The sequence below is a fragment of the Plectrocnemia conspersa genome, unplaced genomic scaffold, assembly GCF_051122295.1.
Source record: "Plectrocnemia conspersa isolate PC_06_02 unplaced genomic scaffold, ASM5112229v1 ptg000002l, whole genome shotgun sequence".
Classification (NCBI taxonomy): Eukaryota; Metazoa; Arthropoda; class Insecta; order Trichoptera; family Polycentropodidae; genus Plectrocnemia; species Plectrocnemia conspersa.
This window is the reverse complement of record NW_028277166.1, coordinates 17,929,518-17,949,821: the sequence shown is the minus strand read 5'-3', so window position 1 is coordinate 17,949,821 and position 20,304 is coordinate 17,929,518. Positions and strand designations below refer to the sequence as shown.

The 20,304-nt window shown below is 33.5% G+C and overlaps 4 protein-coding genes across 8 annotated transcripts in view; 1 reads left to right on the top strand and 3 right to left on the bottom strand.

Moving 5' to 3' along the window:
* Positions 1 to 16: 16 nt before the first annotated feature.
* On the top strand, positions 17 to 10,216 carry Pez (protein tyrosine phosphatase non-receptor pez). The gene is made up of 10 exons (XM_088205552.1): positions 17 to 733; positions 1,798 to 1,964; positions 2,145 to 2,376; positions 2,490 to 2,740; positions 2,809 to 4,510; positions 4,578 to 4,802; positions 4,869 to 5,066; positions 8,336 to 8,522; positions 8,582 to 8,745; positions 8,814 to 10,216. The coding sequence occupies exons 1-10, from the start codon at positions 104 to 106 to the stop codon at positions 8,940 to 8,942; spliced, it is 3,885 nt and encodes a 1,294-aa protein (XP_088061678.1). The 5' UTR covers positions 17 to 103; the 3' UTR covers positions 8,943 to 10,216.
* CycK (cyclin K) lies at positions 9,980 to 12,912 on the bottom strand. The gene is made up of 3 exons (XM_088205553.1): positions 12,293 to 12,912; positions 12,044 to 12,230; positions 9,980 to 11,177 (listed from the first exon to the last, which is right to left on the bottom strand). The coding sequence occupies exons 1-3, from the start codon at positions 12,844 to 12,846 to the stop codon at positions 10,686 to 10,688; spliced, it is 1,233 nt and encodes a 410-aa protein (XP_088061679.1). The 5' UTR covers positions 12,847 to 12,912; the 3' UTR covers positions 9,980 to 10,685.
* Positions 12,913 to 15,807: 2,895 nt separating this feature from the next.
* LOC148237916 (phospholipase B1, membrane-associated-like) lies at positions 15,808 to 18,553 on the bottom strand. 2 transcript variants are annotated; one of them, XM_088181413.1, is made up of 7 exons: positions 18,419 to 18,553; positions 18,088 to 18,358; positions 17,797 to 18,023; positions 17,559 to 17,721; positions 16,688 to 16,839; positions 16,208 to 16,367; positions 15,808 to 16,134 (listed from the first exon to the last, which is right to left on the bottom strand). In XM_088181413.1, the coding sequence occupies exons 2-7, from the start codon at positions 18,341 to 18,343 to the stop codon at positions 15,926 to 15,928; spliced, it is 1,167 nt and encodes a 388-aa protein (XP_088037539.1). In that variant the 5' UTR covers positions 18,344 to 18,358; positions 18,419 to 18,553; the 3' UTR covers positions 15,808 to 15,925. The 2 variants fall into 2 exon arrangements, 1 of the variants encoding a protein (XP_088037539.1); XR_015808881.1 differs by having other exon boundaries at positions 15,998 to 16,134; positions 16,208 to 16,363.
* The window catches only part of LOC148237915 (calcitonin gene-related peptide type 1 receptor-like), a 35,526-nt gene continuing 33,673 nt past the window's right edge, over positions 18,452 to 20,304 (bottom strand). For all 4 annotated transcript variants that reach the window (XM_088181404.1, XM_088181406.1, XM_088181408.1 and 1 more), the window contains one exon: positions 18,452 to 18,583. The gene's annotated coding sequence lies outside the window, so the exon portion shown is untranslated. The remainder of the gene's footprint in view (positions 18,584 to 20,304) is intronic.

Below are 20,304 nucleotides of genomic sequence, written 5' to 3'. Positions count from 1 at the left end.
TGTACCATAGACAGTGGTCGGGGAATAGAGAAAATTGTGGGGGAGGCGCAGCTGTCAAACCGTGAGATCGGCCGGCGCTGATGGCGGGCGGCTGATCGACAGGATGCCCTTTAAGCTGAAGCTGAAGAAGTCGAGGCAGTACAATGTCGTCTCCAAGAGTCTGTTCGTCATCAGCATCGAGCTGCTCGACGGCGTCGTCGTCGAGTGCACCCTCGGCTCGGACTCCCTGGGCCAGGAGTGCCTCGAGAACGTGTGCCAGCGCCTGGTCATCAACCAGCCGGAGTTGTTCGGCCTGCGTTACGCGTCTCGCCAGCGCGGCCCCCGCTGGCTCGACCTGGACAGGCCGCTCAAGCGGCAGCTAGACAAGCACGCCGCCTCCAACCAACTGTGGCTCCGGGTCATGTACTACGTGACGGCGGGTACGGCCACCGTCACCGACGAGATGACCCGGTACCACTACTTCCTGCAGCTCAAGAACGATCTGTCCGAAGGCAAGATCGCGTGCGACTGCAGGCAGGCCGTGGTGCTCGCTTCGTACGGCAGGCAGGCCGAGTACGGGAACCACGACGCCGAGAGGCACACCGTCGACTACTTGAAGAACTTGCTGTCGTTTCCTAAGCTAATCAGGGAAGGCGGGCAGATCGTAGAGCGGAGCAGATTGATCGACGGACAGTTGGAGTATCTGACAGCCGCCGTCATACAGCATCACACTACGCTCTATAATTTATCACAAGTAATACACGACACCTCTTAATTTTTCTATATTTTATTTACTAATTACTATGTAATGAGTGAGGTCTTGGACAGTATTGGATAATATTTGCATTTCTTTATAAAAATGTACACACATAGCACACAAACACTAGATATCTGTTGGCTCATTTTACAGTACCAGGCCGTACCTGTTTTAATGCATGGTGTCCATGTGATGATTGTGCTTCTCTACAGTTATGCTAAGATTAATTTCTCTTTTGTGCTATATTTTAATAGTTCTCTGGCATATTCTATCATCTTCTAAAACTGATTATAGTTGCAGAATTTTCATTAAGTCAAGTTCAAAATATAAACTAAGCCTCCCAAGGGAAAATAAGCGAAAATATTGGACAATGTATATTCAAACCGATTTTTGGTCAATAGGAGGGAGCAAAAGCAATTATCACTTCTCAGAAGTCAAAAATCCAGATCAAAAGCAATAAAATCGTGTTGGCGCGGTTGCAGAGAGACTCTTCAGTACCGAGTGTTCCCACTGCGATGGCACGATTTTATTGCATTGGATTCTAAATAGGGACGTCATTTAAGAGGGGGAGAGGGGGTAGGTGAGGGAATTTGCCTCATGAATTGCCATTTGAATTTGGCCAGAAAAATGCATGTCATTTAATGAAATACTGAAATCCCCCCTCCTCGAAAAATCTCAAATGACGTCTCTGCTTTATAAGATAAGCAATATATGTAAATGTAATGCACACAGGAGATTGAACGATTCCATTCTGTTTTGCGGTAATTAGTTAATTGGCCAGCGCTCAATACGATGCGTTTTCCAGACTTTTGCTATTACTTAACGACTATTTCCAGTAATTTTTCGTCGAATTATCGAGACAGGTGATTCATGTCGCTCCCACACTAATATCAGGCATGTAGAAAAATAAATTTTAAAACAATTGGTACTAACAAATTAAAAATTTAAACTTTATGTTCTTTACCAAAGACTAGCTATTTATAAATTTATAATGAACCATGTTTACTTTCAAACTGAATATGTTTTTATAATTTGTTAAAATATAATGTAATTCTTTTTAGGCATCAGCTGAAGAGGGGTACATAAGCACGTGTCAAATGTTAACCGGATACGGCCAGGAAACGTTTATCGCCTATGAAAATTCAAGACAGAACGAGATTGACATATCAGTTTCGCTAACTGGAATCACGCTGACTCAGAAAAATTCGGACACGACTAAATTTTACAAGTAATTATTACTATCGATATTAGTACAATATAAAAGAGCTTATTTTGTTTAAACTGTCATTTATGTCAACTTTTTTGTCTTATCTTTAAACAAGTAATGTCATGACTGTAGATACGACCGATATGTATTGATATTTGGCTATGTAAACTTCTTAACGAATGATTCACGCTTGTTTAACAGGTGGAGCGATATTAGGAACGTGATAAATCACAAGCGAAATTTTAGCATCGAATGCCAGAATCCTGCTGACACAGCGTCTTTCATGTTCAATTCTGCCGAAGAAGGAAAATATGTTTGGCGACTCTGCGTGCTTCAGCATACGTTCTATACTAAACATCAACAATCGTTGATCGAGTCGGACAATCAAAATTTTAACGAAAGCCAGCACCTGTCTTCTTTTCCTGTATTTCAGGTAACTATAATCATATTAATTACAGTAGAAAAACAAACTATCGCAACGTCCAGACTTCCAAATAAAAATCATCGTTGAAAGCATGTATCTATACTTTGATAAATATGTTTTAGAACGATGGAATGACTGATAGTCGAGACGATTTGGATTGCATCACTTTAAATAAGGAGAATAGTCAAAGCATTCCGGGATTATTGGAAAATCCCGAATTGTGCAATTTAGCATATGGAGGCTCACAACAAGAATTACAATCGGAAATGATCCAAGCTTTAAGTAACACGCAGCGAGCTCTATCTACGTCGTGTTTAGATCTCACGGTTTCCAATAGTAATCTGCAGTCACAAACTGAAATAGATAAGTTAAAGTGAGGACCTAATAAATGATTTTCATTAAATTTAAAACAACTCGAATTAATGTTCAATTTTATTTCAGGGCATTCTTGCCTTCGTATAGAGCGGCCCCGGACTACGACACAGCAATTCAACAGAAGTATAGCGATCAGCTTCAACCGGCTCATTTTAGCACTCAAGCTCGCTCCTCCGCTCATTTAAATCCTATAAATCCTTCAAAACCGTTCATATACGGATCTCATCCCGAAATTCATAGACCGATTCATTATCCGGATGTTACCAGGCATACGGCAGTCGTCAACGGTCCGATCAGACATCCGGAAAATCTATCATACATGAGACACGATGGCTATTCAAATTTTCCGGTAGACAATGGGCTCATGCAGCCCGGAATGCACCAACCAGTTCACTATTTAAACGTTTATAAACCGCCGCCTCCGTATCCATCCAACGGTTTAGTTTCAAATTCAACGCCCGATTTAGCAATAGCCAGTCAGATCAGTCCGGCTGGATATAATAGGAATTTTATTAGCTCTCACGTGTCGGGTTCTAGTCCCGATTTAGTATCTTCGAGGACGTTTTTGAGTCGTCAGTATCTGAGCAGGTTGCACGGCGGAAATATTCATAATATTGTAGGATATCCTGGAGTTCAGAATATGCTGCCGTCCGTTCACGGAACATATGAGAATTTAGCTTCAGTCATAGACGTGCCTAGTACGCATTATATATTAGAAGCACCCCATCACTTGGCTAGTCAAATACAGAAAGTGCACGACGATAGAGGTAATATTATTTATTGCATGCCCGCAACTCAGGTGCCATATAGGAGCCACATGGTTCTGCATCATCAAAAGTTGAAGACTGTTAGCGATTCTCAGGAACCGATTTACGAAAACGTGCCTTTGCCGTGGCAGAACGATCAAACCCAATCGTTGATTCGTGATAGAGCTTATAGTTTCACGTCTGCGCCGGACGTCAGTCGAGTTATGGAACGGAAGATCAGTCAACCGATTTCGGTCATGCTGAATCAGAGCAGCCCGGCTCCACAAATGAACGTCGCTCTCTCCGGTGGCTTTCCGATGTATAATCAAAATTTGCAACCGAATACTGCTAAATACGTGCCCGATAATCATTACGTGAACGCTCAAGTTTTAAGAGCAAATTCTGGCGTTAATCAACTTAATGAAACGGTCACTTTGAAGGATAAAGTGTCTTCAAAAACGGATTTGCAAGATATAACCAGCTCTTTAAAATCGTTAGCACTGGCAGCTAACGATCATGAGAATGTCGTATCATTGAAAGGTTCGACGACAGGCGTTAATATGATACAAAAATCGGATAATAATAATGTAACGACAATCACGATAAGCTCTTCAGAAAATCAGTTATACGGAGCTGGTAAATCTCAGAGCAGCATGAAGAAGTCGAACACTTCGGATATCATACATAATAATTCTCAACAATCTGAGATTTTGAATGCCGGATTAGATTTTTCGCATCCGACGTCTTCTTATTTCGAAACGACAAATAGCACAATTTGCGATTTTGATTCAAGTGCTGTATCGTCGAATACGAGTGGTAGTGCTCAAGGCAAAGATAAAAAGAAGCGGCGCTGGATGATGTTCGGTGGTAGGAGTCACAAGACGGAAATTAAGAGTGCGACTCTGGGTAGAGATAAGGCGAAGAAGAATCAGAATGCACAAGAGTCGACAGAAAAGCATAGGTGGTCGACGGCGCTTCCGAAATTGCAGCCTCTTCCGCCGAGCATATCTAAAGAAGCAATGGTAAGATTTTCCTAACAACATTGATTTCATCAATAGATCTTGGTTAAAATTCCACAATTATTTTTAGTGCCTATTGCTGGAGAAGAAAATGGCAGACACGCATTTATCGTTTGCTTTTGAGCGTATTCCAAAAGGACGCGATAACAACACTGATATGACGACTGCTTTAAATCCGGAGAACTCGCATTTGAACGCTGGCAACATAGACTATCTGCCTTACGAGGATAATCGAGTGCGACTCACTCCTTTGAAGATCAATAAACAAGGCTATATAAACGCGTCTCATATCACTGTAATTAATCAATTGACTCTGCATCTATATTATTATTCCTTTGGTATAACTTTAAAATTATTTCAGGCCACCGTGGGGAGCAATCAACGTTTCTATATAGCTTGTTCGCTTCCGAATCAAGGAAGCAGTTCCCCGATAATCGCTAATATATTTTGGCAAGCTGTTTGGGAAGTTGGAGCTCGGGTTATAGCATTCATATCGAGTAATTCGTCTACGGATTATCTTCCAGAATTACTGCCTGGGCGTGTCAAAGAATATGGACAGGTAAGGATATTTATTTTTGATTTTAAAATATTTCCTGATACTGTCTTTTGGATGATCATCTAAATACCTTGTTTTCAATGTTCATCTTTCTTCTTGTGCTTGGGTCTTTCAAGTGCATTTTCGAGAGTATCCTTGATTTTGAGTTGTTTAATACTTTCATTGCGTACAAATTATCGAGACTCATGAGGGGTTGAATTTTTTTAAAATTAATTTGCCGAGATGATCAGAACGACCGAACCACAGATGGTACAAATTAAACCTTACATATTTTAAACTCGGATTAAATATAAGCAATATTAGCGACGCTAAATAATTTTGAGTTACATATAACATATAATCTAACTGAATATGACTCCTGTGTTCAATGTGTGGTTATAATGTTTATACAAACATAACCACATTCGATTAGTGTTAGATTCACCCAACATGTTAATGATATAATCGAATCTACTGAAGAACCTTAGAGAAAATCAAAGATTGAACTATACAAATATTGGTTGATGTTATATTGAATATTGTAAATTTCTTTCCATTTAACCCTCGAGGGCTTCCTAGATGATGTTAAATTATATTAGTAAGAGGATGCATTTTTTTATGTTGATGAGAAATAAGACCTCATTTCACATGATCAAAAGATTTTTTAGTTAATGAAGCAGAGCATTATAGGAAATTGCAACTCAATGCTATATGTTTTTTTATCTTATTATCTTAAATAAAACCCTGTTCCTTTTGGACCCGATTATTTTTTTTACATTGATTTTTTCCATTAACCCAGATATGCCCAGCAAATTTTGTTCTCTTAAAATTTTATTTTGATCAATGAATTTGCTTTATATATATATAAAATCAATATAAAAAATAAAAAAATAAATTAATCGCCATTAGTTTTCCGGAAAAGTGCCATCCTACCTGTAGGTCAGTGGGCAATGGGGTATTAAAAAATAATAAAAAAATTAAGATATTTCATATATTACAACACATTTAATAGTTGTTAATATGTAAAATTGTCACAAAATTATCAATAATAAATTTTAACATTTAAAAATATTTAAAAAAATTAAAAATTTGCTTTATGGTAATCGATAAAACATTTGGTGTGCAATCCAACATCACATTTTCTACACCTTGTCATACATTTACAGTGGCAATGTGCACATTTGGTTTGTTTTTGATGAATTATAATTAGATGGTCCATTCTATCGTATCGTATGTCAATATTTTTTTTTGCAGATACTCGTCCTTTTACATGTTGTGAATTTTGTCCATATCCTTCTAATATGTTGGTCACAATTCGCCTACAGAAATTCAAATTATCTGATCTTTCGCCCGTTTTTTTATAAATTTGCCATGCGTTTTGTTCTACAGTATCAAGAATATGTGTAATAATGGGAAAATATAATTTTTTCCTCTTATAGATGTTTTATATAAACTTACGTTCTGATCAACACGATCTATTCCACCCATAAATTTATTGTATCGATTGAAGTCATTTGGCTAGGATACCTTTATAAATTTACGGTCTTTTTGAGAATACCTAGTATAAAATCATTGACAAATAATTTAATTATGAGACCATCAATAAATAAGACAAAAATATCCATCGGACTTGGATTATTATTTACAAAGTGCATATTTGGCCATTTTTCATATGTAGGTTCTAATATCAGCTAATTTCTATTCTACTATTTTTTTCTTCTTTCTTGCTAATTTGGTTTTCTCTTTAGAAATAATGGAAAAAGGAACGGTAAAATCACTATCACCATCACTAAAATTGTTTCTCATCACTTGTTCACCTTCAGACAATAGTTGGCCGGTAGAAAGACTGTTTATTGAGTTTTCATCTTTATTTCCATTATCTTCATCAGTTAAATTTCCATCATTTTCGTCAGTTATATCTTCACAACTATTTATCGGAGGCAGTATATTAATTATACTTTTATCCTGGTTTGCATTTCTCAAATATTCTACGATCTTGTGTAATTTCATATTCCTAAAAAATAAAAATAAAAAAGCCGCTTCCCACTGTCCCATGTGTAGGACAACGATGTTTGGTACCAATTTACTACAATAACCGATGTATCAATAAACAAAATACTTTCAGAAACTATTTGCTTAGACTAATATTAAACTGAAAACATTTATTTTATAAAAATATAATAAAAAGAAACTCACTTTGGACCACTCATTATCAATAATTTCGACGCGAAAAAAACAGCATAACTTCAACAGACGACAAACAACACTATACTTAACAATATTCCGGATTTTATTGTTTGGGATTTATTATTAGACCCTTTTTATGAGTTCATTCACGTTTTGACTCGTGTAAAAGTAATAAAAACGTCATAATTATAAAAAACAGTGACACAAGTTTAGTGTCCTACCCATGGGACAGTGGGCATATCTGGGTTAATGCGGTTATAAAAAAATTACCATAATATACTGCTACAGCTTTTTACGAATTAAAACTATCCACTTTAAATGCATGCTGGAGACCACTTTGGTCAAAATGTGTAAAGTCAAAGATCTTGTATCTATAAATTTGACTGAATAACTTTCTGATATTCTCACGTTGTCACATACGATTGGCAAAGATTTAATAATTGAAGCAATTGCAGAATTGACAGCTGACGAAGTACTTAATGAAGAAAAAAATTCTAGAGATTGTTTCCGAGAATGTTGATGATTCAACGTTAGTTCATAGTACCAATGATGGAGTGGTTCCACTAACTGCAAATTTAATTCTAGAAGGTCTCTAGCCAATAAACTTGGCAATCATTTTTTAACGTTTGATAACAATGCCGAACAAGCTGTTATCAGGAAATACGCAAGGATCTAACGAAAGTAAAATCACAGCAAATGATAACCGAATTTATTTTCAAAAACAGTGAAACACAAGTTGTTAATATTATTTAAGATGCTCTCGAAAATGTCTCCATTGAATATTTCCAGCAACGAGAGTGATTTTTTGACAGCGAAAATCAGCAGTAAATTGATGCGTTTATTGTCAATTAGTGACACCGAATGAATGTTTTTTATTATATTAAATCGCACACCATGTCAATTTACTACTTATTATGTACATAATTTATGAAACTATTTTTATATATAAATAAAAAATTAATTCGATTTATTTGAACTTATCTCCCTTTTTTGTATGTGTACCTTATCTTTCTTTACATGGTAGTCTGGAACGTATTCTCCATGCAAAAAGAGAATCAGGTGTACATGATCCTCATGACATTAAATATATTTTTTGTTATTTTTAGTATCAAGTCTTTGTAGAGTCGAGCCAATCGACGGAGTATGTGATAACATCACGTTTGAGATTAATGAACGGCAAAATTGGTTACGGAAATACAGGTACTCTTGGTCAGATGAGGACATTGTGGCATTTACAGTATATTGAGTGGCCCGATAATATAACCATTCCAAAATCAATGAGTCATTTCTTGGGTAAGTAAGATTTAATAATCTTTTGTATGCTTTGTGTATACTTATGGTAATATTTTTAGGCTTTTTGGAAGAGTTGTCGGCAGTGAGGCAACATTGTACATCGGAAATAACAGTGCTTCATAATCCAAATCCTCCAATATTTGTGGCGTGCTCGCAAGGAGCCGGTCGAACTGGCGTCACGATTGCTGCTGATTTACTCCTGTACACTTTGGAACATAATCAGGTATTTCTTGTGAATTTTATTATGTTATTTTAGTGTATAATTTTATTTCATTTATTTTTAACCCGAAGGAGCTGGATATTCAAAGGGTGGTAGGTCTTCTTCACCAGCAACGCGCCAATCTTATGCAAAACGTTCACCAGTATCGTTTCATACACGGTCTTATAATACATTATTCAAAACAGACAAGATTGATATAATAAGAGATTATTATGTATTAAGAAAAATGACGTATTAAAATTTTGAAGGGCCAGTCATTTAAAATGTTTATATATCAAACATATATTTGTATTATTACCATTGAATATATTTTATTCTATACATTCATATATCAAATGTATATGTTAAATTAAGATTTACATCAACTAAGTCATACGCACAAAGTAAAATAAAATATTGAATTTTATACACAATTTCCGTCCCAAACACTAATTTTTTAAGCAGTTTTGATGCTTTTACATATCAAATTGATAAATCCGGTGTTGGAGTATAATGCCTTTTAAAGTGACTTATATTCAAAAGTATACAATTTTTAGATTGAATTTTAAACATTATTAAAAAAATATTTTAGATAAATATTACTAATCAAATAATTTTTAGTTTTTAAAATAAAAGGTTCACAAAGTACAAATATCATTATCTGTTATAAAACCTCATCAAATGATATGTTACAATATTTCTTTCTAGTTGATGCATGTTCGTCTATTTTAAGTTACACACAAGCTAGTCATGATTATTTGATTTTGATCAAAAATCATTTTAAATCGAAATATATAAAAATAAACAACACCATTGTTTGCATGTAAATGTGAGTAGTGGATGTATAGTTCTATTTAATTACTGTAAAATACATGTTTTGTAACAGTTTGTAAAATGTGTATTTAATATTTAAAATGAAGTATGTTTGAAATTCTTTTTTTCTAGTATTATTTTTTCATTAGACCTTAAAATGTTTAATCGGCAGCTACGTTCATAATAACGAGTATTATGTTTTAAGAGCTACTTATTTGTTCCATGACAAAACATTTATAATACTCGTGTATATTTAAAAAATATATAATATGTATATTTAATCATGATTTGTATTATGTATATGTAAATAAGAAACAATGCCATATCGGTTGCTCTATCAGTATTTTGTTATAGAATCTCAGTGATTGTTATGTGAAGTGATCAAAATTTCTATTTATATGAATTTCTTCGAGCCCGTATGTAAATTATTAAATAAAAAGTCATATTTACGACACTTAGCATTATTTATTAATTAAATAATAATTAACAAACATGACTGAATTATATACAGCAGAAATGTAGTTAATGAAAAAATTAAAAATATACATACATTAAATATTGTATTAAAAATGAGTGCCTTAAAATATTATAACAAATGTAAATTTTTCATATTGTAGAAATGAAAACGTATATTTATAGTTAAAAGTGATATCAATAAAGGTATTTCTTATGAGAAAAGAAACATTTTTATTTTAAGCATAGTTATCTTCAATTTCCTTTTAATAATAGATAACTAATTTAGTAAAAAAAAATGATTTTTTTAATATATATATACGAAGTGCTAATTATGGCATACTATTTTGTAAAAATTACACAACAGGCAATTCAGGTTCCTGAACTATTAAAATAGTTCATCAACATGTGCTTTAGTGATTTGTTTGATTTAACATTGTGATGTTTTTTTTACGAGTCTACTGAGATCTATACGATGGTTCAGTTTCAAAGGCAGTGAATGAAAATAATACTCCGATGATTACAGGGATTGGGATTGCTTCGAGAAGTGGAAAGTAAGTTGTGGTAAACCCGCAAAAAATTATAAAACTAAAAGTTCGGGAACTTTTTAAACAATATTAACATTTTAAATTTAATATATAAAGAAAATATTTTAATTTTATAAAAAAATACATAAATTTAAGATATCCTTAAGTAAATTACGTCGCTGGTGGAAAAAATGGATGGGATTGTGGCGGGGGAGGAAAATATGGATGGTTAGGTATTGCTGTCGTCGGCGGAAAGTGAGCCGGAGGAGGTTCTGAGAAACCCGCCGGCGGTCTCGGCACAGCCATCAAAGGAGGAGGTGCTGTCACAACGTTTGGGGGTAGAGATCCTGGAAAAGCCGAGGGATAGGCAGGAGGAGGGGGCCCGTAGGCCGGAGGGAATTGGTACCTAGGAACTTCTGACATGTTACCGAGCACTTTAATGGATTGTGGAATAACATCAGGTTTGGTATCTAATTTATCATTGCCGTTTTTGATTGGTGTGTTTATTTTGTTCGAATTTACGGTGCCCACTGGTGAATTAGTTTGCGGAGGTGTGATCGATTTTTTCTTATCAGATTTAAGCAATTGTAGACCTGGTGGAGGCGGTAAAGGTGGACTTTCTGGACCCCCACGGGTTGGCTGATATGAATATAGATCTAGAACCTGAAATTTTAAAACAGTAATTGTGAGAAAATATTAAATTGTAATGAGCTTCACTTTCCAACAACAGGAACAAATCAATAAAACTAAAACCGATCAGATAGTATGATACATTTGTCTTAAATTATATTAAACGAATCGAATGTTTACACAAGTTTATTTTAGTTCAAATTAAAAGGTTTATTAATTATTTTGAAGTTAAAATTGAGATAGACTAAACAATTTTTAGCGATAAGTGGATATTATGATATAGATACGTTCTAGTGTCCAAGATCGAGTTGAACTTGTGCCGATTTGGCGTCGGTTCAGCTTGACTGGAGTTCAGGGTTTTCACACGTATTCCAAGTTGGTAGTGAAGTGAAGCTCAATGACAGTTTTCTAGTTTATATACTATCAGGGAAAGAAGAGATCAACGTCCCTATTATCTGAATGATTTGGTGCAGAATTGGAATCTTTGTTTTTATCTGATAAATATATTTTAGCCGTGTCTAACGGTGCTTTTGATTTGAATTGTGTAAGTTCAGTAACAGTGGAATTTGTACCTGCTTGCTCGGAGAAAGTATTTCAGCGTACATATTTCTATGTGTATATTACTATCTTCTTAGTTATGATATTACTGTTGTTACATTTCATTTGTAATAAAAAAAATCAATTTCAATTTCTTCGTAATCTTGTTGGAGTGTCAACATTGTATAATATTTAAGTTGATTTGAAGCTTTAAATCAGCTAATTCTAATTTTTTTAAATCTGACTAAAAATCTATAGATGTTTTCTTAAGTTTAAGTAAGGAATTTATATTTATTAAACAATAAGCTGTCTTTCTATCGAGTCAGAGAATTGTATTTTTTATGTAATAAAAGGAAATTTACCTGGTGGCAAATATCTTCTAATAATTCCATAGACATATCTTCGACGAACATATCCCACCACGCTTTGTGTTTTGGTAGTTTTCCGTTCCAATCGATGACTTCGAATTTACTCAATTTACCAGATAGGAACATCAACGCTACTGCGATTATCTCCGGCTCCCACTGCAGCGACAACGTCGTACTTAAACTACAAACAAATTAGAAATCAGCAAATTAAGCATGTATATTTGAAGTATAAAGAAATCATACCTATCATTGACGAACGTCCACGCCATTTGAACCATTTTCTGCAATTTTAATTTATCGCCTTTCAAGCACTTCGCGTATTTTAGTAAATATCCATATGGGTGTTCGACTTGTAAGTCGAATTTGATCGTTTGGAGGAGTATCCTCTCCAAAGCCATTACTTCCTCTTTAGGATCGTCTCCGAAGGTCGCGAACTTTGCGTCGGAGAGTAATAGTTTGGCGTGTTTGATAATGTCTTTGCACTTTTTGGGCGTCTCTTCCACCTTGCCGGCCAGGAAGAGGCAGCAGCAAGCGGTGACATAGCGGGGGAAGGCTCTGAAGGAGTGCACGGTGTAGAACCGGTGGAAGTAGACTACTCCGGTGGCCGTGGTGCTGTAGCCCAGGTCCATGTTGGTGCCGGTGTCGATGATGAACCTGGCGCCCTCCTTGCGGTAGCGCGACTCCGTCTCCGGGCTGATGCCATCGAGGAATGAAGGACTGCGGGCCAATTCTCTCTTGTCGTAATACCAGCTCGGCATACCGAACGCCGTTTGACAGCTGACAGGGATACTCGACATTGCGCGCTCGTTACTAGGGGTTGTGTGCGCTCGCTACTCGGAGTCGTTCATTGTGACAGCAGCTGGGCTTTGGCCATAACACTTTAGCCATAACGCGTTATCTTTATCTCAACATTTTATTTATTTTAATAATAATATTTTACTAAATATACAGAAAAATATTATTGAATAGCAATATAAACTTTAATTCACTTAATAATATAAGCATTGAATTTGGCCCAAAATATGCATGTCTTTTAACGGAATGGTATGAATTATAATGAAATTGAAATATTAAAAAATCGACAACAGTCTGGCTAACTTCCCCCCGCCCCTGTAAAAAGTTGAAATAATTTATTTTTAAGCAATGTTCATAAGGCTGTAACAAATAAGTAGAACCATCTTCTATAAGGTGGCCCCGAAGTCGCGAATTGGTTTGTTTACCCCATAATTTAAAAAATAATAATTTACTTTCACCGCTTTGTCAGGAAGTCTGCGGTTTGTTTAGGTAGACACGCTCTTTCATGTATCCACAAAGAAAAAAATGAAGTGCCATTAAATCCAAGAGTTATTTTTTCTACGAGTTTTGTGAGATAATCTTTGATTTGTTTTTCAATTTAATTTTTATTTTTACAGTTCTTTTTACCTTTATTAATATCAACTGTGCATTGGTTTTGTAGACTCTCTGCAATACCTTCAGCTTTTTTCTCAATGGTGAAAACAATATTTTGTGATGAAGTCATGAATTTTTAAATTTTTGTGAGTTCAAGATGTAAATTTTTTGACATGTTCCACAGAGAATTGTCTACTGGTTTTAAATCGTTAAGTACATTTTCCCAAGATTATTATATTTAGAAATAGCTAATTTAATTTCGTTTTGTAATTTATAAAGTCGTTTTTTCACTAATTTATTGCGATAATTTTGCCACAGGTGATTTATTTGATTTTTATTATTTATTTATTCTTTTATTTCGGTCGATAAGGACTCTTTTTGAATATTTTATTTGTAATTGTGCAGCGTTCAATTGATTATTTGATAATATTTGTAATTACTATAATAATTTGACCGTTGATATCTATTTCATTGTTTAATTTGTTTGGTTCCGGAAGGGATTCCTCAACGTAATAAGAAAAGTAGTGCCATAGTATTTTAGAGGTATGTTGTTTAGTTTGATTATAATGGTTTTAAACGAATGATAATATAACTGGGTTATGATCAGATGAGAGAGTAGCATGAACATCGATGTCATAGCAATAGCTAATATATCTGATGCACCGCGTGAATAATAATGCATAGGTAAATTAGAAGCTTCTAAGTGTATATTCTCTTTTATTATACATTCGCGTAAAGTTCTACTATTTTTGTTGGTCGCTCTACAGTTCCAATCACGGTGTTTTGAGTTAAAGTCTCTCACCGGGAACGTTGGTTTGTTATAATTAAAAAGTTTATATACATCTATAGCTGAGAAGTATAGGCTTAGGGGGAGTATATATAGAATGAATTATAATAAAGTCCTTAATATTAAGTCGCTCTACTATTTTTCTTACTTATAAGTTAATGTAACAATTTTGAGTGGTTTCATTATGATTTATAATTTGACTTTACGAATATCGCGGTTCAACCTCCAGCTCCAATAAGCATATCATTTCTATATGATTTATAATTTGCATTTAAATAAGTTTCAGATATTAAAGCTATATCTATGCCTTCATCTATTAAAAAAATATTAAGTTCACGCTGTCTCTCTCGAAGTTCGTTTGCATTCCAAGCTAAGATTTTTGAACCGTTACGTTGTATATTCATATTTTTTAGAGTTTATTAATTAAGTGAGTTGTTATAATATTTTTTGTAATCGTTGTTGCATATCCAACATAATTTGAATAATATTTTTATTGTTTTAGTTTGCAATCGGAGCGGTTGCATTTGGCTCAGCCGATAAGGGTTGAGTTTTCGGTATTCCTATGTTTATTGCTTGGGAGAACGATTTTTATAAATTTGCCCACTTTGATGCCCACGATGTTTATTTTTTTAGTAGCACGTTTCGGATTCTTTGAGCATCCTCCATAACTGGAATGGTGGTTACCTCCGCAGTTATTACAGACCGGATTTTTCATTTTGGTTCCATTTAGGCAATCTACAGTTAGATGCGTTCCATTTATGGCAGAATGACCAAATAATTGATATCTATGGCATTGTAGATTTTTTTTGGTTTATTTTGCGTCTCAATTGTGACCCTTTGATTTTGTATATGCTTTAAGTTATAAATGGATATGTTATAGTCGCTCTTTATTATTGCGACAACGAACAGAAGCATTACTTTTTTATTTTATTACTAATGAGCATGGTTATGCTCTTCACCACAAAAGTTACTGAGATTAGCTCTTCCTTAATCTCATCGGCAGAATAAGTAGTGTTACGCCAGGGGATGATAACGCGTAACAGTTTCTTTTCAGGTAGTGTGGAAGAAGGAAAGGAGAATTTTTTCATTTAAAAGTTTAAAATGCCTTCACCTAAACATTTGCGAAACAATGACATAAGCATTGGTTTAATCAGACAGTGCATACGATCATATTAGCATATTTTTATTTATGTATTATATGCATAAATATTATTCAGTTAATTGACCCGCATGCAATTACCACGTTGAAATAAAACACATGCACTCAGAAGTGCACGTCATTTCGATTCTATCGTAGGTCCAAGATAATTCCACGGCCAGCTGTCGGTATCTTTTGTGTTTGTCAAGGAACTGAATGGCCGTTGTTGGTGCCCTTTGAGGAATGCTAAACTTTTGGAATCTCTGATCGACACGTATAAATGCACTTGTTAAAATAATAATTGCACTTTTCAGTGAGTGGTAAATATTATTATCATTTTGTTTATTGCGCTTTTAACGCGTATATGCGGCGAGTCATGTTTCTCATCAGGTCGGGTGGTTCCCACAATACATTTTCAACATACAAAATAAAAACAATATTCTATCTAGGTTTTATGCAAGTTTATTTTTAATAAAAAATAAATAAAAAGAAGATATTAAGAAATACTTTTTATAATAAAATATCACATTTTAAAAACAAATAATTTTTTAACTTAAAACAGTTATTTTTTACCAATACTCCTTTTCAATAAGTTATTTTCTATCAAGCTTCCTTCATCTCTAACTTCAAAATTTTCTAAATTACTATTATTTCTAGTATAAATATAAGGATGTTCATCAGTCGGACATAAAAACCTAGAGAATAAATCAGTCCAATTCGTTGTCTTTTTTCCTACTGGCTCCATCATATTGTTCCAGATAGCATTGGCAGCTGAAATTTAATTTAATATAATATTGTATTATATAAATATTTAATGGTCTATGAGCAAATAAAAAATAAACACCTCTTGCGTATCCTTTTTGGCTAAAGTGGAAGCAATCTTCCGATAGATGCGTATAGTCTGTAATGCCTTCAGAATCGACAGGAAAAACTATATTCATTGTGAACGGCTGCACAACAATAGCGAAATCTTCTCTACCAATAAATTCAGGATGTGTATCTAGCTACAAACAAAAAATAAATAATTGTTCTTATTGATTGGCGTCGTTAGAAGCTTAAAAGATTATAAAGCAAATAATTAAGAAATTCATAACACAATAATGAGTAGTTCTTGAAACGTATATATAGTATTATATTTAAAACAATAATTAATCAATAAATTGAGTATATTTCTGTTCATCAATAATGATTTTCTTATAATTATATAATGCTTGAAGTTTCTGCGAGTTATTTTGCACTGAACTTTAAGTTTTTATTATGTATAATTTGATAATCATAATTATGTGTTGTTTATGTATGTATATACTTACAAGTATATACTCACATTAAAATCAAAGTCCTTCCATCGATTTATTATGTCGGCCATTTTTTTCCATGCCCATTTGTGTGATTCTCCAAATAGGCAAGGGCATTCAGCTAAATGGGTAAAGATGCAAAGGGGTGGTCTGTTGGTGAAAGTTTTTAATATATGAACGTCTGAAAAAAGTTTTTTTTTTTGTTAATAATTATTCACAATAAAAAACATTTAGTTATAATGCGTGAAGAAAATCTTATACAAATATGTTAATATCCAGCTTATACCAGAAAAAATAAGTATTTAGATTAAACGTAGTTAGAAATAGAAACTGCGAAACATATTTATTAAATAATAATAATGGATATACCTAGTATTAATTTATTAGTTTCAGTGACCGAATTACGCAATACAGATATAGGAAACTCAAAAGAAGTTTTAAAATTACGCACTAAATGGATGATTTTACTAACGATAATTAACGTGCAGTTTCATATATATTTTAAACCTTCTAAGTACTCAATGACTAAAAAAATGGCGCAGGAGTACATTCACAAGACCTTTATTGCTAAACTTCGCGACATACGAATTGACGGAAGTAAAACTGCTCCGTCGGAAGTTCTCAATTCTCATTCTCAACTTACTATTACAAAGTTATACGAATGTAAATTGAAAACTCTACTCTGTTTCTACCTTTTATTTACTGTATTTCCTTACAGAGTATCAATATTTTAATATATAGATTTACTTTGTTTATAAACATGTGACATATTTATTCTTATCCTTTTGTAACGTTGGATAATCTCTTTTTATTGCATACTAGCAACATCAGCCACTTCATATAAAGCAACTTGATAATATTGAATACCATACTATTTAGGACAATTAAATTGTTATTTACCTGGTGCTGGGGCAATGTTGACGAGGGTCCTCGGAAGGTTATCTCTGAGCGTGGTCATGGCCGCTATGATGGTCTTCTTGTGGATTTCCAGAGCATCTTCCAAGTTGTCCAAGTAACAGACGTCGAGGCAGAAGTTATTCGGTCCTATCATGAGAGTGATCAACTAAAACGAAGCAAAAAAGCATAAAGATCTCTTCTCTGATTGTATGATTTATGCGGTCTAAAACGAGATTAATACTTTCCAGTCTTCTTTAATGTTAACCCTGGGATCTTTATACATCCTCTTAACCAGTTCTTTGGCCATGTGAGGCAAGTCTTCGGTCATGGCACCAGCTTCAGCTGCATTAAATTGAGCGGCGCGATGGAAACCGAGAGAATCGCCGAGAGAAAATCCGACCAATTTGGGATTGAATTCCTTTAATATGTTTGGAACAGTCAGAAACTCTTTCCACGTATCTTGACCTCCTGTTAATACAATACATATTTTAATATATTTAAATATTAGGCTGAAATACGATTTTTTAAATACCTATTGACCAAGATACTCCTCGATTTTCAGTCAATACTTGAAATATATTAGTAGCTCCTGCTCCATTTGCAGCTGTCAAAGAATCACCCATAGCCCCAACGACATCGATGTCTCCTGGTCTCAGAGCATGAACTGATGTCGGTCTTTTTTTAGATCTAAATTTAGCCAAAGATGGCAGAGCTTTTTTTGAAGTCGATTTTCTATGAATTTTTGCATCATTTGGATCTGCACATGGAAAGAGCATCGTTTCAGGCATTCGTTTTTGAATTCGCTGAAAATTTCAACAATTGAATAATGTTTGCTTTTTAATTTATCAATGTTTTAAGCTTACGTCAAGATTCACAGCTCTACTGAACAACTGAGGCTCGTTGATGCTCCTCCCAAAAAAGTTTAAGCCAAAATCTCGTAAAAATCTAAAACTGCTTCTAATAGTATCACTGTTCTGCGTTGATGAAGCATTTATGAAGATGGCGAATAAAATCAAAATCGATTGAACCTTACATGTAATTAATTAATAAAGATTAGGTAGGGCATTTTATGTTTCACGTAAATTGATTAGTTATGTGATCCTATAATGATATTAATTGTATGTTATTATAGACCTACGTGCAAAGTAATGAGTCTAATGTTTACAGTTCTCGTGATTATTAGCGTTAATGACTTAATATGGTGTATTATAAGCAAGTTAAATTAGTGCTAGTTAACATTAATTATTATATAATATAATCTAAACGTAGGATATAAAATTACAAGTAAATTGAACTATGTACCCGAGGAATTGCCATAATTAACGTTTCAGCGCCACAATAAATAAGATATAAATTTGTTCCTCTACTTCAAATTAATCTGATATAATATAGTGAAAGTGATTCTTACAAATTGTATTTTGGTATTATTTATTATAATATAATATGTATGAAGCAATTGGTGAAAAGAAAAATAGCAAGTAGTTAGATCAATAATATACACTTTTTCACTGATAAAAATATGTCATTATGTGTTTTTTGGATTTGATCCAATATTGTTTGACGGAAAGATGAAATAAACATTTAACCCATTTTGATTAAGTCACGGTCATTAATTCTCAATGATAAAATATAGCACTTGCGTGTGAATTTTTCTGTCGGCATGTTAGTAATTAAAAATACACGCATATTTATTTTTAACATAAAATTTTAATCAAAAAATCTATTGAAATCTAAACTAAAACAATAATTTATCAATTATGATGTATACATGTTATCCAAGTTACTTTTTTAGAGTTAAGATTTCACGTGAAATAATTTGTAAGGCTATCAACCTTTACGTTCTCACGTTCTTTAATGTTATATATTTACTTTTTAAATTTACATTTTATTGTGACGTTTAAAGTCAATATTATACATGTCCATTTATAAAGTATTTTTATATATTTTTGGGTATATAATTGTTAAAATGCATAAATTAAGTATTTATGTTGTAAGACTAGCCTATACATTTAACGAAGTGCATATTTATTTTAATATATATTTTTTAGTTGTACGTTGATTTAAATATGTCACAATAAAGAAAGTTATATCCAATCCAGACAAATAAAATAAACTTTTTTTTATTTTCCATACATACACTTGTTGTTATCGTGCTTATTACACATACATATTTAAATTAAAGACCTACTGCTCTGGCCATATTTATTTTAGTTTTATTTTCGGTTTCGAAATTTTATTTTGTCATAATTTTTTTATAATCATACTGTGTAAAATTCTGATTACTTAACCTTTAATGCTATGTATTGTGTGGCACATACAATTCAGTAGCCGATACCTGATGATATCTTTGTTCAATAATAAATTGAGACGATTATGCAACGTCATTTTAAAGACAATGAGCAAAGACATATGTGCTTATCCAAGCACCATGGTACTTTAGCTTTACTAAGGCATTTTCTAATCCAAGATGCTTTGGAATATTACGCACTTAATGTTAGATCGTTTTCCGTTTTATACATGGTAGAAAATTTAATATGATTTTATGAAGATATCAATTCACATTGTGATCTGCAAATAATTAAAGTATTTCTCGAATCATTTCATATTAAAAAAATCAGACAGCAGCAAATAGAAAAAAATAAAAATACAATTACTTGTAAAAACATTATTTAGTGAAAGAATAAAAGTTGATTATATCACAAAAATATTTTGGACACACGATTAATTATTATTATAAATTAAAATCAAT